At 43.5% G+C, this 16,277-nt stretch overlaps 1 protein-coding gene across 1 annotated transcript in view; it reads right to left on the reverse strand.

Moving 5' to 3' along the window:
- Positions 1-10,347: 10,347 nt before the first annotated feature.
- LOC134352512 (serine/threonine-protein phosphatase 2A 65 kDa regulatory subunit A alpha isoform-like) overlaps positions 10,348-16,277 on the reverse strand; it is a 67,190-nt gene continuing 61,260 nt past the window's right edge. Inside the window, exon 20 of the mRNA XM_063059778.1 lies at positions 10,348-10,406. Coding sequence (XP_062915848.1) covers positions 10,348-10,406 — 59 coding nt within the window. The remainder of the gene's footprint in view (positions 10,407-16,277) is intronic.

A 16,277-nucleotide genomic window follows, 5' to 3' on the forward strand; every position in this document is an offset into this window, starting at 1 on the left:
GAAAGATGCCAGAATATGAAGGGAGGGGTAAGGGAAGGAAGACAAGTTGGAAGGTGATAGGTGTAGACAGGTGGGTGGGGGAGGGGGGAGGGAGAGATGAAGTAACAAGCTTAGAGATGACAGGTGGAAAAGGTAAAGGACTGGAGAGTGGACCATGGGAGACAGGGAAGGAGGAAGGGCACCAGAGGGAGGTGATAAACAGGGAGGAGAGGTAGTAAGAGGCCAGAGTGGGGAATGGAAGGTGCAAAATTATCGGAAGTAATTCAAGTAAGAGAAATCAATGTTCATGCCATCAGGTTAAAGACTACTTAGTTGGAATACGAGGTGTTGCAGTGTGGGATACGGGAAAATTGAGGTTGGTGGCAGTGTATGGGAGATCTCCAGAGTCAATGAGGTTGCTGGTGGTGTCAGAGATAATATCCTGATGGTCCCAAGTGAGGTCCTTTTCAAGGGGTCAGTAAGAGGAGGTGTCCAGAGAATTGACACCTGGTCACAAGATTCACAAAGCTGAATGGTTGGGTCAGCCCATTGTTTCTGCCTCCTCTTGCATCCACATACCACAACTCCATTTTACCCCTCGTTTCAGTTGCGTCCCACCTACATCTGCAAGTCACCTTCCAGCTTCTTACATCATTCCCCCCTCCCCCATCCATTTGGCTTCACCTATCACCTTGAAGCTCGGTCTCCTTCTCCTCTCCCCACACTTTTATTCTGGCATCTTCCCCCTTCCTTACCAGTCCTGATGGAATGTCCCAGCCTGAAGCATCCACAGTTTATTCATTGTTGTAGCGTGGACGAAATCACCAGAGAGACAGAGTCACTGGTAGGTAGAAAGCAGCCTCTTTATTTGACACAAGCTACAGCAGGCATCTTACGGACGGAGACGCTTTCCGCAGAAAAGTCTGCTAGCCCAATGCGGGCTCAATATTTATATGCTAAACACAAAGGCAATCGCTACTTAAAAAGTTATAGACAATGCTTCCTTTTGAGGCTACATACAAAATATCACACCACCCTTTCCTTCCGACGCCAACCTGTCTGGGTTGGTACCCACAACCTTCAGGAATGTAAGTTAAGTCTATGATACATTTATTTGGCATTTCCCATGCTAAGATAGAAAATAGTTAATATTTATAATGTATAGACAATACTGTCTTCGAAACTACAGCATCAGGTCAAACTACGGCGCCAGAAGCATAGGAAGTGCATTGTCAAGTAGAAGTCTGGTGGCCAAAGTTATTTAAGTGTCTGTCTGTCTGTATCTTGTTTTACGACGGTCGGCGTCCAGCTTAATGGTGCATTACCGCCACCGTCTGCTCCGGAATGTGCACTGGACATATATTCTAAATCCCTTCACCTAAACGCACACGCAGACACACACACACACACACACACACACACACACACACAAACCTACATTGTACCCTCCCATCTTTGACCTTTTTAGTACCCTATTCCTGTTTATCCGTCATATCCCATAAAAAACCGCTGTACCCCTTAAAAACGCTAATAATATCCAGACTTGTGCTCTCTCACCCATGCCCAGCAACCCTTTTAATGTGAATTCCTGCATCCCCAACTCCCTTAATTTATTTCTCATCATCTCTCTCTGTCTCCCATACTTCCTGCAACACAAAACTACATGTTCTACTGACTCCTCTTCCTGACATTCCTCACACAATCCTGTCTGGTGTTTCCCTATCATTTTCAATGTTTTGTTTAATGCACAATGCCCCAGCCTTAACCTAGTCCACACAATTTCCTCTCTTCTGTTTCCATTACCTACCCTAGTACCTGCAACACTCTTTTGTATTTGATATAAATGCCTCCCTTTCCCCTCCCTGTCCCATCTTTCTTGCCACATTCGGTTGACTTTTTCCCAGATTACACACTTAACCTCTGCTTTACTGATACTAATGTGCATTTCCACATTTTCTTTCTTTAACGCCCTCTTTGCCAACTCATCCATCCTCTCATTCCCCTTCACCCCTACATGTGCTGGAACCCATAGAAATTTTACCTAACTTCCCTGATTTGCAATTCTTGTAACTAACTGAAGGACTTCATAAAGTACATCTTGCCGACTGTTTGTGTGAAAAGACCTTAAACTTGCTAGAACTGAGGATGAATCTGAACATATCAATGCTTTGGCTTGTCTGGCTTTCTGCACCCATTGCAACGCAACCAACACTGTCAGCATCTCCACTGTAAACACCCCTAACTTATTAGATGTTCTTCTGCTGATTCCAGTTTCTTTTGCTGGTATTACCACCCCAAACCCTGTCACTCCTGTTTCAGGTTCCTTCGCACCATCCGTATAAATGTGAGTATAATCACTATACTTTTCCATCACATGACAGTTAAATGCATTTACCAAATCTGTTTTATATCTTTCTTTCCATTTTACCTCTAACAAATGCCAGTCTATGTCAGGCCATACAAGCTTCCATGGAGCTACTACCGGATAAACTACTGAAGGACTTCTCCTCAGATCAAATACTCCACATTCTTTCGCGATATCATTCCCTACCCGACTAAAGGTATCCCTCTGAAACCTCCCATTTTCACAGCACTCCTGCAACACTCCTTCAGCAGGGTGAGAATCATTGTGCCCCTGCAAGTTAGCCCAGTAGTTTGTCATCAGTTGCATCCTTCTTAGCTCCAAAGGCATTATTCCCATTTCTACCTCTAGGGCTGACACTGGTGACGTTTTAAAAGCCCCACTGCACACTCTCAAGGCCTGAGCCTGAATCACATCCAGTTTCCTTATAAGAGACCTAGCTGCTGATCCATATGCTATATTTCCATAGTCTAACACAGATCTCACTAAAACCACATACATTCTCTTCAAAGCTGAACAACTTGCTCCCCATTCCCTACCAGTCAAACACCTCATCACATTTATTACTTTTTTACATTTATCCTCAACTTTCCTGATATGGTCTGCCCATGTTAATCGTGAATCAAATATCACTCCCAGAAATTTAAATGATACAACCCTTTCTAATTCAACCCCATACATCCTTAACTTCTTCTCTACCTCAGCCTTTTTCCTGGTAAAAAATACAGTTTGAGTTTTATCTACTGAAAATCTACATCCCCGATCATAACCCCACTCCACCACTTCATCAATTGCTTCTTGTAGTTTCCTGATTATATGGTCCATGTTCCTGCCTCTTTTCCACAAGGCCCCATCATCCGCAAACAGTGACCTACCTATATCCACTGGTACCTTTGTGAAGACATCATTGATCATAATGATGAAAAGTAACGGGCTAATCACACTACCTTGAGGTGTGCCATTTTCCACTATGTACTGTTTTGCTAATTCTGATCCAATCCGAACTTGAATTTTTCTACCAAACAAAAAATCTTTAATCCAATTAAAAACTCTCCCACCAACCCCCATCTTGTGCAGTTTAATTAATAATCCTTCCTTCCACATCATATCATAGGCTTTTTCAATGTCAAAGAACACTGCCACTACTGACTCTCTATTTGCCTGGGCCTTCCTTATTTCAGTCTCTAACATAATCACTGAGTCCATGGAATTCCTTCCCTTTCTAAAACCACTCTGATAACTTGCCAGCATTCCCCTTTTCTCAAGCTCATATGATAAGCTTTCTGTTATCATCCTTTCCATTATCTTACATATACTTGATGTTAATGCAATTAGTCTGTAGCTCGTGGGTTTTGACGGATCCTTGCCAGGCTTCCTTATTGGAATTACTACTGCTTCTTTCCATGCACTTGGTAATCTTCCCTCCTCCCACACTCTGTTATAAAAATGCAGCAACTTCAAGAGCGCTCCTTCTCCTAGATTTTTTAGCATCACAGAGCATATCAGATCTTTCCCTGGGGAGATTGGTCCCGATCTCTTTATTGCTCTCACCATTTCTGCTAATGTAAATGGATCATCAATTATATCATCTGTCCCTTCTCTCCTGTTTAACATACCTGGGTGTTAACTCATTATTCTTTCCCTTCTCCTTCTCCCTTCTTAAGACAAATTTTCTGAACTGTGTATCAGTACAAATGACTTGGCCATGATCTCAGCCTGATCCCTACTGGAGACTGCAGTTTCCTCCTCAGATATCATTACTGGATATTCCCATTCCCTTCTATCTCCTCCCATCCTCTTAATCACTCCCCATATCTCTCCCACAGGTGTTGTTCTTCCTATCTTGTCGCAAAAACTCCTCCAACTTGCCCTTTTAGCTTGACGTATAGTTCTTCTCACCACTGCCTGTGCTTTCTTATATTGAACCAAATGCTGCATATTATGGGTTCTTTTAACTAGCCTGAATGCTCTATTTCTGTTTTTTACAGCCTGACAACATTCCTCTGTCCACCATGGTACCAGTTTCCTATTCATCCTATTTTTACTCCTAGGTATAGATCCTTCTGCTGCCATGATAATTGCTGAAGTCACCTGACTGTTTAATTTATCTACATTTCCAGAAATATCAATCTTTGTCAACCCTTCTTCACTCAACTTCTGGAACTTACCCCAATCTGCTTTTCCAAACACCCACTTTGGGGTTCCGCCACCTGGTCTTACTTCAACTCTTTCACCCACTGAACATAAAACTGGGTCGTGATCTAAAAATAAAATTAAAAAAAAAAAACTGGGTAGTGATCACTGCCTACTGTTGAAGCAGTCCAAACTCCCCAGTTACTAATGCCAGCCAAGGTATTAGACACGAATGTAATATCTAACACTGACTCAGTTCCTGTTGTTATGTCTATCCTTGTGCCTCTACCATCATTCATACACAGCAAATCCCTTTCTTCCATCAAATCTTCAATTACCTTTCCATTTGGATCTGTAATCTGATCCCCCCATATTGTGCTTTGAGCATTGAAAGCTGCACACCACACTACTTTATGTCTGTTTTGTCCTTGTATCTTTAATAGGCTGTCCAAATCCAACCTTTTACATGGATTGTAGTAGTTAATTATAACCACTCCCTCCCCTCTCTCCCACACTTCCACCACCATGTATTCCTGATCATCTCCTTTTTCCAGTACCCTATATGGTATACTTTGCTTGATTAACATAGCACAGCCCCCTCCTCCCCCTCGATTTCTATCTTTCCTCATCATTGTATACCCATATACCACAAAGTCTAAAGTTGGTTTCAACCAAGTTTCCTGAATACACACTACATCCGGTTTTACAACCATTTCTTTAATAAAGTGCTTGAATTCCTGGCTATTGGCCAGTAAGCTCCTTGCATCCCATTGTAAAAGAATCACCATAATTAGTATTAACCAACACATGACACTTCCTGGCTTGACTGATTACTGAGGTTCTCCCTCACTTCCTCCCATGCCAGTCCTACTAACCCTAAATGGTTTACTGCTGCTTTTACCACCAGCTGAATTTTGTCACTTTTTGACTTTACCTCAGCCGTACTATTAATTACTCCTGCAATGAATGTAACTAGAGCCTTTTTGTCTACATAAATCCTGTCATTTGTTCTTTGTTGCATCTCTCGTATCCCTATTGCTCCCTGTTCATTCAGAGCATTATTCTATTCTCCTGACATTCTTACAGCTTCTGCATAAGTGATCTTTCTTTTCACTCTTATTTCTTGAATTTTAGTCTCCCGCCTGACAACCTCACACCCACTATATGCAACATTATGAGCTCCTCCACAATTGCAGCATTTTGGTTGCACTCCTGTTCTGTACTTTCCATATTCATGATCACCCCCACATCTAGCACATCTCCTCTGCCTTTTACAGTTTTTAGCCACGTGTCCAAACCTTTGACAATTATAGCACCTCAGTGGCTTTGGCACATACACCCTTACTGGGTAGCTCATGAAACCCAGGAACACCTTCCTTGGCACTCTTTCTTCTTCAAATTCAATCAATACAGATTCACTTTCCTTTTTCACTCCCTCCTTTGTTGTTTTCAGTCTTTGAACATTCATTACTTTCCCTCCTTTGATATTCCTCTTTATCTCCTCCATATTTATACACATTGGTATCCCCATGATCACTCCTTTACAACCACTATTTTGTGCTCCCACCCTCCCAGTGTATTCCACCTTGCATTTCCTCATCTCTTTTAGCTTGAGTGCTTTCTCAAGTTGATCCTCATTCGCACATCTTACCAATAAGTTGCCATCATTAAGGACTTCTGCAAATACTATTTCCCCTATCTTATTTGTCAGAGTTGTTGTTAGCACAAACGGGTTAATTTTCTTCATATGTCCCTGAGCCTTCTCGTTAAACCTAATTATGACAACACCTCCTCTCTGAGCTTGTTCATCTTCCTCACTTTCAGAGCTTTCACCGCTATCATTTCTTATTCTTTTATTCCCTTTGTCTTGGTTTTTATTCATCCGACCCCTCACTACCTCCTCATTCCCTTTATTTCTCCCTTCACAATAATCCACCTCTCCCCAGCTACCCACCTCTGATCCCAAGTCCCTATCCCTCTCCTTCTCCACTTTCTTTCCCTCAACCCCACCTCTTATCTTGTCCGCCATTACCGGACCCACACGACCCCCTCCCAGCAATTTCCGTTCCTTCCCCACTCTCTTTCCCTCAACAGGTTCCAAACCACATTCACGCATCAAGCAAAACACAGCCAGCTTCCCGTCGAGCCAACTCCAGTTCCAGCCTCAGCCACCACGCCCTGGTCTCCTCGCCGGTATCAGCTGCCAACTCCCCAGCCCACCCTTTCGTTTAAGTGTAATAGAACTGGAACTTTTATTTACTACAGCAACTGCAACCACGTTTACCATGCAAGTTTCTCGATGATTTCTCCGAACACTGTCCAATCACGTTCTGACACGGGATATCACCACACGGGACACCGAGTGTTGCGAGCGGGGGAACTGGGTCACGCCATCCTGATCCCCGGCCAGGGCACGGGAGAAAGGTCCATGGGATTCGGTGCAATCTGTGAGCTGAGCCGGGATCGGAGCCCATTATAATCTGCCCAGCGCAGCTGGAACTATGGCGGCTTTATGGCTGCAGGAGTTTCGGCAGGGTGACGAGCCCCACCACTCGTTTGGCGTTCAGCAGGCCGAACACCATCAGGCCAGCAATCAGCCGAGACTGCCGCCCATTTCTCCACTCCCAACACCTCCAGGGCTTGAGGGCGACGGCAGTGCCAACCTGCTGTTCGACGAACGCTTCCCTGTGCTGGCGACCAGCAGCCAGGAGAGTTACAGCGAGGAAGTAGCAGCCGGTAGCCCCGGCATCGAGGACCTGCTCTCTCAGCTTCGGCAAACGGATAACGATCTCATCCTGGCGGCTAAGCTCGGCAAAGCCTTGCTGGAGAAGAACCAAGAGCTTACCAATCAGTACGAGATAATGCAGAGAGAGGTCACTGCCAAACTAGAGGAAAGATAATGTGGCAAATATAAGGGAATCCTTTCATCCTGCTCACCTCCCCTCTCCAAGCGTCTTTGACCCTGTTTCACATCGCATTCGTATTTCTGTCCAATTTGGTAGGGTTATTAACCATCGGTACCCCAACTTGTCATCCTTCTTATTCGTAACCACTACTATGTCATTGGACTCCACCGCTTCCCACACCATTGCATCCCATTTTTACGCTAATATATTGCGTCCACGACATTAACATCTCCCAGACTCGCCCTAATGCTGCGGGGACGCCTGAGTTCTGATGATCTAACGTCATTACATTGGCCCGGAACCTAATCCAAGACCCTCAAAAACTGGTAATATATTTGGAAATCCGCTCGTGTCCACGCTTTAATGTTCCATGATTAATCTCGAAAATGCTATTGAGACGTGTCGAATATATAAATTTAATAGCAATAATATTACATAGTAAGGATAAGAAAAGTAGTTCACCCCCTTTCATCTTGAGGGACGGGGTCAGTCCTGGTTTCGGTGTGCATTGATCGTTGCAAGGGCTTTTAAAGGCGGTAACTCAGGAAAATGTTGTTGACGTGGTTAGACTACGAATGTAGCGTTTGTCCTTGCTGTTCGGCGCCTTCCCGAGGTTGGCAATGTCTGTTCTGAAATAGTATCTGTCTACCTGTTGCAGATACCTGAAAACTACATGAGGCTCCGCTCCATTTTTTCACTTTCAGTCAAACAGGCGAAGTGGGCATGTCTTACTCATTCAAGCTTGGTTCAATGCTCAAACCTAATCAGTGTGCGGGATGTGCGCTATTTATATACAGCATGGTGGGGAAATGATTAGCAGCAAAATATTTCTTGTATGCAAATTAATATTTTGTCTGAGGTTTTCTTACAGAATTTTAAAGATAATGAAGGAGAGTCAAAGTAGACAAGTTGTGGCGAAGGCTGTAATGGTGGGTTGGAAGGGAGGAGAATGGTATTATGGTAGTAGAGCAAACACGAGGAATTCTGCAGATGCTGGAAATTCAAGCAACACACATCAAAGTTGCTGGTGAACGCAGCAGGCCAGGCAGCATCTCTAGGAAGAGGTACAGTCTACGTATCGGGCCGAGGCCCTTCGTCAGGATGAACTGATAGAAGAGCTAGTAAGAGATTTGAAAGTGGGAGGGGGAGGGGGATCCAAAATGATAGGAGAAGGCAGGAAGGGGAGGGATGGAGCCAAGAGCTGGACAGTTGATCCTCTCATATCCCTTTTGCCAATCACCTGTCCAGCTCTTGACTCTATCCCTCCCCCTCCTGTCTTCTCCGATCACTCTGGATCTCCCCGTCCCCCTCCCCCTCCCCGTCCCACTTTCAAATCTCTTACTAGCTCTTCTTTCAGTTCATCCTGACGAAGGGTCTCAGCCCGAAACATCGACTGTACCTCTGCCCAGAGATGCTGCCTGGCCTGCTGCATTCACCAGCAACTTTGATGTGTGTTATGGTAGTAGGGAATGGTATTGGATCAAAGAGAGAGAAACTGATTACCTTGGAGGTCTGATACAAACATTAGCTTCCTTCCTGATCTCTAGTGTTGTCTGTGGAGTCTACACATTCGCTCTGAGATCCCACCAGATGCATCCATTCCCATTAGGAACTTGCTGTGCAGCTACTGAGGCACACTCAAAAGATGTGCGAGTTACTAGGTTAATTGATTATTATAACAGGAAATCAGATTAGTGTAAATGAGCTCTTTGATAGAATGGACACAATGGGTCAAATGTACAAAGTCCCTATGTTGTACAATTCTGTGACTAATAACAGGGGCCAAGCAGAGCTGGGACAGCCACTCATCCTGACATGAGGGGAAGTGGTGAAAGGCTCATTGCAGAAGTTTGTTTATGCACAGAATCTTTATGGAACATTCTCCTCTCTGAACTTCAGTAAGATACCTAGTTGAGGTGCAGGTTGCCTTACACAAAGTCCTCACTGAAATAAATCACCTGCTACAATTACAACAATAGGGAAAGAACAGCATTGCCTTTTAATGTGGTGACAAATCTTTAGCGTTTGGCTTCTCTCAGATTGGAGCTGTTTTTAATAACTCACAGTTAGTTGTCCTCTGTTGTGTAAGAGATATTAAGACTGTTCAAATTTACTGAGAATGTGCAGTAATTTCACTGGAGTTGCAAGCTTAACTAGGGTACAGGGCACAATTACTGCATGCACATAATTTGCAGGCAACACTGGTATATTTTAGAAGGTCATAGCATTTCCTCAAGATCCAGTTGACGTGACCATTGGCAGTGAATCATGTAGGTCAGTGCCCAGCATACTGAATGCAGTCATGATACTTTCATTCTGTAGTGGTCCACCGATCCCATTTAGTAAGCACCCAGTGCTTCTGACCCTGCACCATCCTGTTCTGCAAGGGGCAATACAATTTGTCGGTAAGTATCACCTGGTTGACATGGCTATCTTGGTTGAAACGAGCAGTTTGTGTAACCTGTGAGATTTGGATTTGGGGGTTAATTGTTGGTGCATGGATAGAACAGGTGATGTACTCTAATGTTACATATGAGGCCTGATTTATAGTCTGATGCAAAACTGGTGATTTAATAGTCAATTAGGCTGTTGGTGCAGTTAATGGGATATGACTTTTGAAGGTAGGCTCATTGATCTTGACCGTGCTTTTGAGATCATTAAAAAAATCGAAGCAGAAGTAGGTCACTTTGCCTATTCATGTATGTCCTACCAGTCAGTGCAATCATGGCTGATCTTCTACCTCACTAACCCTTCATCCATTTATCAGAATGGTGGATTCCAGTTAATGGGGACACACCAGGATCAGTACATTTTGGCCCAATGAAGTGGCTGCCACAATTAGCCAAATTTTCATGAAAATAGTTTTAAAAGGGCAAACTATGTTCAACTGAGCAACAAATTATGTATTTAAATAAATACAGAACAAATTAGAATATTACCAATATAACTGTAGTACTATGATAACACCTAATAGTTCTCGACAGCAGAGTTGATACAGTGTACGCTGCTCTGTTCTTTTTGATTGACTGTAAATGAACAAAATCAGTGTTGAAGTAGTGTCAAAAATTGTTGCTTTGTCATTTGGCATCAGTAGGCTCAAATGAATACCATAGCACAAGCATACGCAATTGATGCTATTTAAAAACTATTTGCTCTAAGCATGCTGTAGTGTCTCATGGCCACACACATGCACACAACTGATGCTAGTTAGAAACTGTTGCATTCTCCAAATCCTCATTTTCATTGTAACATTCAAGATGATTGTCAATATCTTAACTTTCTTCGTGGTTTCTAATTTGTTGAAGCAGTGAAATTGTTTCACTTTCATTCCCAGCCATTTCTTGCATCTCCAAGCCTGACTGCTTGAAACTGCAGTGAGAAAAACAGTTCTGAATTGTCTTACTGCTTATTTCTCGCTACCTATCCCTGACATAAACCACTGCTTTTTTGAACACAAGCTGATGATATTTAAAAACTGTTCACTCTAAGCACGGTGGAGTATTTAATGGCACACAAGTGCACACAACTGACGCTAGTTCGAAACTGTTTGGCAATACTCTGCCGTCCCAGTTAAGAGACATAGTGTCCCAAATACGTGAGGAAATTCTGGCTTTTTTTTGATTAGTTTATGTTCATTTAGAGTTGTCCCAAATAAGTGGCTGTCTGGATTAACTGATAGAATAACTGACCAGAATCCACTGTACAGTATATCATTTATTCACACCCAGTCCACTCCTGGTGCAAGGTCTCAGCCTGGAACATCAACTTGTATTCTTTCTCTGCAGATACTAATTGATGAGCTAAGTTCTTTCAGAGTTTTGGTTTTGCTGGCAGATCCCAGAATCCACAGTCTCGTTTGTTTTCATATCCTTTATTAGCTCGAGAGACCAGATCTCTTTACAATATTCCAGGCACAATCTTACCAGATATTTATATAAATGCACTTGAATGTTATTATTCTTGTACTCCTTCTTCGTTCAATAAAGACGAGCAAACCATTTGTCTTTCTAACTGTTTGCTGTATTTTGGCATCAGTGATTCACGTACACTGGTACCCAGGTCACTCTGAGCACCAACTCCTTACAGTCTCTCATCATTTAACTACTCTACTTTTCTATTTTCCCAACCAAATTTCCTCTTGCACTTTTCCACATTACACTCTATCAGCTGTGACCTTGCAGATTCACATAACCTGCATGAATCCATTTCAAACACAAAAGATACTGCAGATGCTGGAAATCCAGGACAACACACACAAAACGCTGGAGGAACTCAGCAGGTCAGGCATCATCTATGCAAATGAATGTTAGAGTGAATTTTTTTGGGATAATGATTTGTTTACACTTAAATGACTTTGGCCACCAGACTTCGACTTGACAATGCACTTCCTATGCTTCTGGCGCCGTAGTTTGACCTGATGCTGTAGTTTTGAAGACAGTATTATCTATACATTATAAATATTAATTATCTTCTATCTTAGCATGGGAAATGCCAAATAAATGTATCGTAAACTTAACTTACATTCCTGGAGGTTGTGGATACCAACCCAGACAGGTTGGCGTCGAAAGGAAAGGATGGTGTGATATTTTGTATGTAGCCTCAAAAGGAAGCATTGTCTATAACTTTTTAAGTAGCGATTGCCTTTGTGTTTAGCATATAAATATTGAGCCCGCATTGGGCTAGCTGACCTTTCTGCGGAAAGCGTCTCCGTCCGTAAGATGCCTGCTGTAGCTTGTGTCGAATAAAGAGGCTGCTTTGTACCTACCAGTGACTCTGTCTCTCTGGTGATTTCGTCCACGCTACAACAATGAATAAACTGTTGATGCTTCAGGCTGGGACATTCCATCAGGACTGGTAAGGAAGCGGGAAGATGCCAGAATAAAAGTGTAGGGAGAGGAGAAGGAGACCGATCTTGAAGGTGTAAGGTGAAGCCAAGTGGATGGGGGAGGGGGGAATGATGTAAGAAGCTGGAAGGTGACTTGCAGATGTAGGTGGGACGCAACTGAAACAAGAGGGATAAAATGGAGTTGTGGTATGTGGATGCAAGAGGAGGCAGAAACAATGGGCCTACCCAACCATTCAGCTTTGTGAATCTTGTGACCAGGTGTCAATTCTCTGGACACCTCCTCTTACTGACCCCTTGAAAAGGACCTCACTTCAGACCATCAGGATATTGTCTCTGACACCACCAGCAACCTCATCGACTCTGGAGATCTCCCATCCACTGCCACCAACCTCAATTTTCCCGTATCCCACACTGCAACACCTCGTATTCCAACTAAGTAGTCTTTAACCTGATGGCATGAAACAATGATTTCTCTTACTTGAATTACTTCTGGTAATTTTACCCCTTCCATTCCCCACTCTGGCCTCTTACTACCTCTCTTCCCTGCTTATCACCTCCCTCTGGTGCCCTTCCTCCTTCCCTGTCTCCCATGGTCCACTCTCCAGTCCTTTACCTTTTCCACCTGTCATCTCTAAGCTTGTTACTTCATCTCTCCCTCCCCCCTCCCCCACCCACCTGTCTACACCTATCACCTTCCAACTTGTCTTCCTTCCCTTACCCCTCCCTTCATATTCTGGAATCTTTCCCTTCCTCTCCAGCTCTGATAAAGGGTCTTGGCCCAAAACGTCGGCTGTTTATTTATTCCCATAGATCTGCTGAGTTCCTCCAGCATTTTGTGTGTACATCCATTTAAAACATCTCTGTATCATCATTACAAGTCATACAGACCCCAACTTGGTATCATTAGCAAACATGGATACTGTATATTATTGTAAACCCTCTCAACAAGATCATTGATATTGACTGAATATTAGAATATCAACTCCTGCAACACTAGTCAACAACCTCCGAATCTCAAAGTGACCTATTTATTCCGAGTCATTATTTTCTGTTTATTAACTGATCCTCAACCCACACAAGAATATTTCCTTCATTCCCATGTGCTTTATGATTTCTTCTGTGGCACCTTATTCGAGGTCTTCTGAAAATCTAATGAGCAGCATAGCTGTCTTCCTCATCAATTCTCAGCAAACTTGAACAAGTTACACGCCAATTCTGATCAGTCCTACTTTTTTAAATGTGCTGTTGCCACTCACTCAATGATAGACTTTAAGTATTTTCTCTGCAATTGTCTTCTCCCAACTTTGTCAAAGAGTGGGGTTACATTTACTTCCTTCCAGTTGAGGGGAACCTCAAGAAGAAAGAGGTGGGATTTTGGAAAATGTATTCTTTCTACCATTGTAATATGGTAATTTTGCTCATCCATTCTGCAGTCTCTTGAATAGATACAAGGACTGGAGTTTCCTTGGTGTTGTCTGGATCCACATACTAGCCTCATTTGTAATTACAATCTGTTCGCCTTACTCACCAGTTCTGCAGTACTTATTGTTCAGGGCATGATGACCTCCTGGAGCAAAGTCTCCAGTGACACCAGAACCAGGTCTATTAATACTGTCTCATATGACAAGAAATTGGCTGCTTTGCAGCAATTGTAAGGTGCAAAGTTGCAAACGTACAGCCCAAAGACAGTAAATTGCTACAAATTTCAAAATAAATAGTGCTTAAAATGCATAATCATGCATTGTTCGTGGACCTTCATTATAAAATCAGAATCAAGTTTATTATCACTGGCATATGTTGTGAAATTTGTTGTTTGTGGCTGCAATACAGAAAACAAAATAACTAAGTTACAATAAGTCCTTGATGATTGTCTTGGAGGAGGAGATGTTATTTTTGATCTCCCGATCAGGAAGTCGATGATCTAGTTGCAGAGGGAGGTACAGGAGCTCAGGTTTTGAAGCTTGTTGATCAGTAATGAAGGAATGATGATGTTGACCACTGAGTTATAATCAATAAACAGGAGGCTGACGTAGGCATTGTTGTTGAGCAGCTGGTGCAAGGGTGAGTGCAGTGCCAATGAGATTCATTCCCTATAGAACTGGTTGGTTGGGTGGCACAGGTTTTCAGTGCCAATGAGATTCATTCCCTATAGAACTGGTTGGTTGGGTGGCACAGGTTTTCAGTGCCAATGAGATTCATTCCCTATAGAACTGGTTGGTTGGGTGGCACGGGTTTTCAGTGCCAATGAGATTCATTCCCTATAGAACTGGTTGGTTGGGTGGCACAGGTTTTCAGTGCCAATGAGATACATTCCCTATAGAACTGTTTGGTTGGGTGGCACAGGTTTTCAGTGCCAATGAGATACATTCCCTGTGGAACTGGTTGGTTGGGTGGCACGGGTTTTCAGTGCCAATGAGATACATTCCCTATAGAACTGGTTGGTTGGGTGGCACGGGTTTTCAGTGCCAATGAGATTCATTCCCTATAGAACTGGTTGGTTGGGTGGCACAGGTTTTCAGTGCCAATGAGATACATTCCCTGTGGAACTGGTTGGTTGGGTGGCACGGGTTTTCAGTGCCAATGAGATACATTCCCTATAGAACTGGTTGGTTGGGTGGCACGGGTTTTCAGTGCCAATGAGATTCATTCCCTATAGAACTGGTTGGTTGGGTGGCACAGGTTTTCAGTGCCAATGAGATTCATTCCCTATAGAACTGTTTGGTTGGGTGGCACAGGTTTTCAGTGCCAATGAGATACATTCCCTGTGGAACTGGTTGGTTGGGTGGCACGGGTTTTCAGTGCCAATGAGATACATTCCCTATAGAACTGTTTGGTTGGGTGGCACAGGTTTTCAGTGCCAATGAGATACATTCCCTGTGGAACCGGTTGGTTGGGTGGCACGGGTTTTCAGTGCCAATGAGATTCATTCCCTATAGAACTGTTTGGTTGGGTGGCACAGGTTTTCAGTGCCAATGAGATACATTCCCTGTGGAACCGGTTGGTTGGGTGGCACAGGTTTTCAGTGCCAATGAGATTCATTCCCTATAGAACCGGTTGGTTGGGTGGCACAGGTTTTCAGTGCCAATGAGATTCATTCCCTATAGAACCGGTTGGTTGGGTGGCACAGGTTTTCAGTGCCAATGAGATTCATTCCCTATAGAACTGGTTGGTTGGGTGGCACGGGTTTTCAGTGCCAATGAGATTCATTCCCTATAGAACTGGAGGTTGGGTGGCACAGGTTTTCAGTGCCAATGAGATTCATTCCATGTAGAACTGGTTGGTTGGGTGGCATGGGTTTTCAGTGCCAATGAGATTCATTCCCTATAGAACTGGTTGATTGGGTGGCACAGGTTTTCAGTGCCTTGTCAGGTGCACCATTGGGCATGAAGCTTTGTCAGGGTTCACCCTCTTGAAAGCTGTTCAGATGTCGGCCTCTGAGACAGATATAAGATGCTGCAGGGAATTACACATGTATAATTTTATTCTGCCTTTCAAAGTGTACATAAAAGGCATTCATCTTAATTCAGCCATTTATGATGTTAGGTTTCACCTTGTAGGAAGTAATAGCATGCAAACTCTGCCAAAGCTAAGGTGCATCCGATTCTGTCTCTAGCTTCTCTTGGAATTGTTTTTTCATACTTAAGATAGCCTTCCATAGGTCATACAACACAGGAACAGGCCCCAGGCTGATCTATTTCATAGAAAGCCATTTAAGCTGCCTACTCCCATCAACCTGCACTGGGTCCATAGCCCTCCACATCACTGCCATCCAGGTACCCATCCCAACTTCTCTTAAATGTTGAAATTGAGCTCACACGCACAGACATCCCGCCTCTCCCGGAAGTTGCAGGAGTCACCCGCACATCGACAGCGGCTCCCTGATGGCTGCAAATTATGTACAATATCCTGGAAATGGATTTTTTTCACACACACACACACACACACACACAGATGGGGGGAGAGGGGAGAGGGGAGAGGGGGCACAGGGAGAGAGGATAGATGGATGGCAGAGTGTTCCACAAAAAGCAAAAAGAAAATATAAAACGTACTT

The sequence above is a fragment of the Mobula hypostoma genome, chromosome 10 (assembly GCF_963921235.1).
Source record: "Mobula hypostoma chromosome 10, sMobHyp1.1, whole genome shotgun sequence".
Lineage (NCBI taxonomy): Eukaryota > Metazoa > Chordata > Chondrichthyes > Myliobatiformes > Myliobatidae > Mobula > Mobula hypostoma.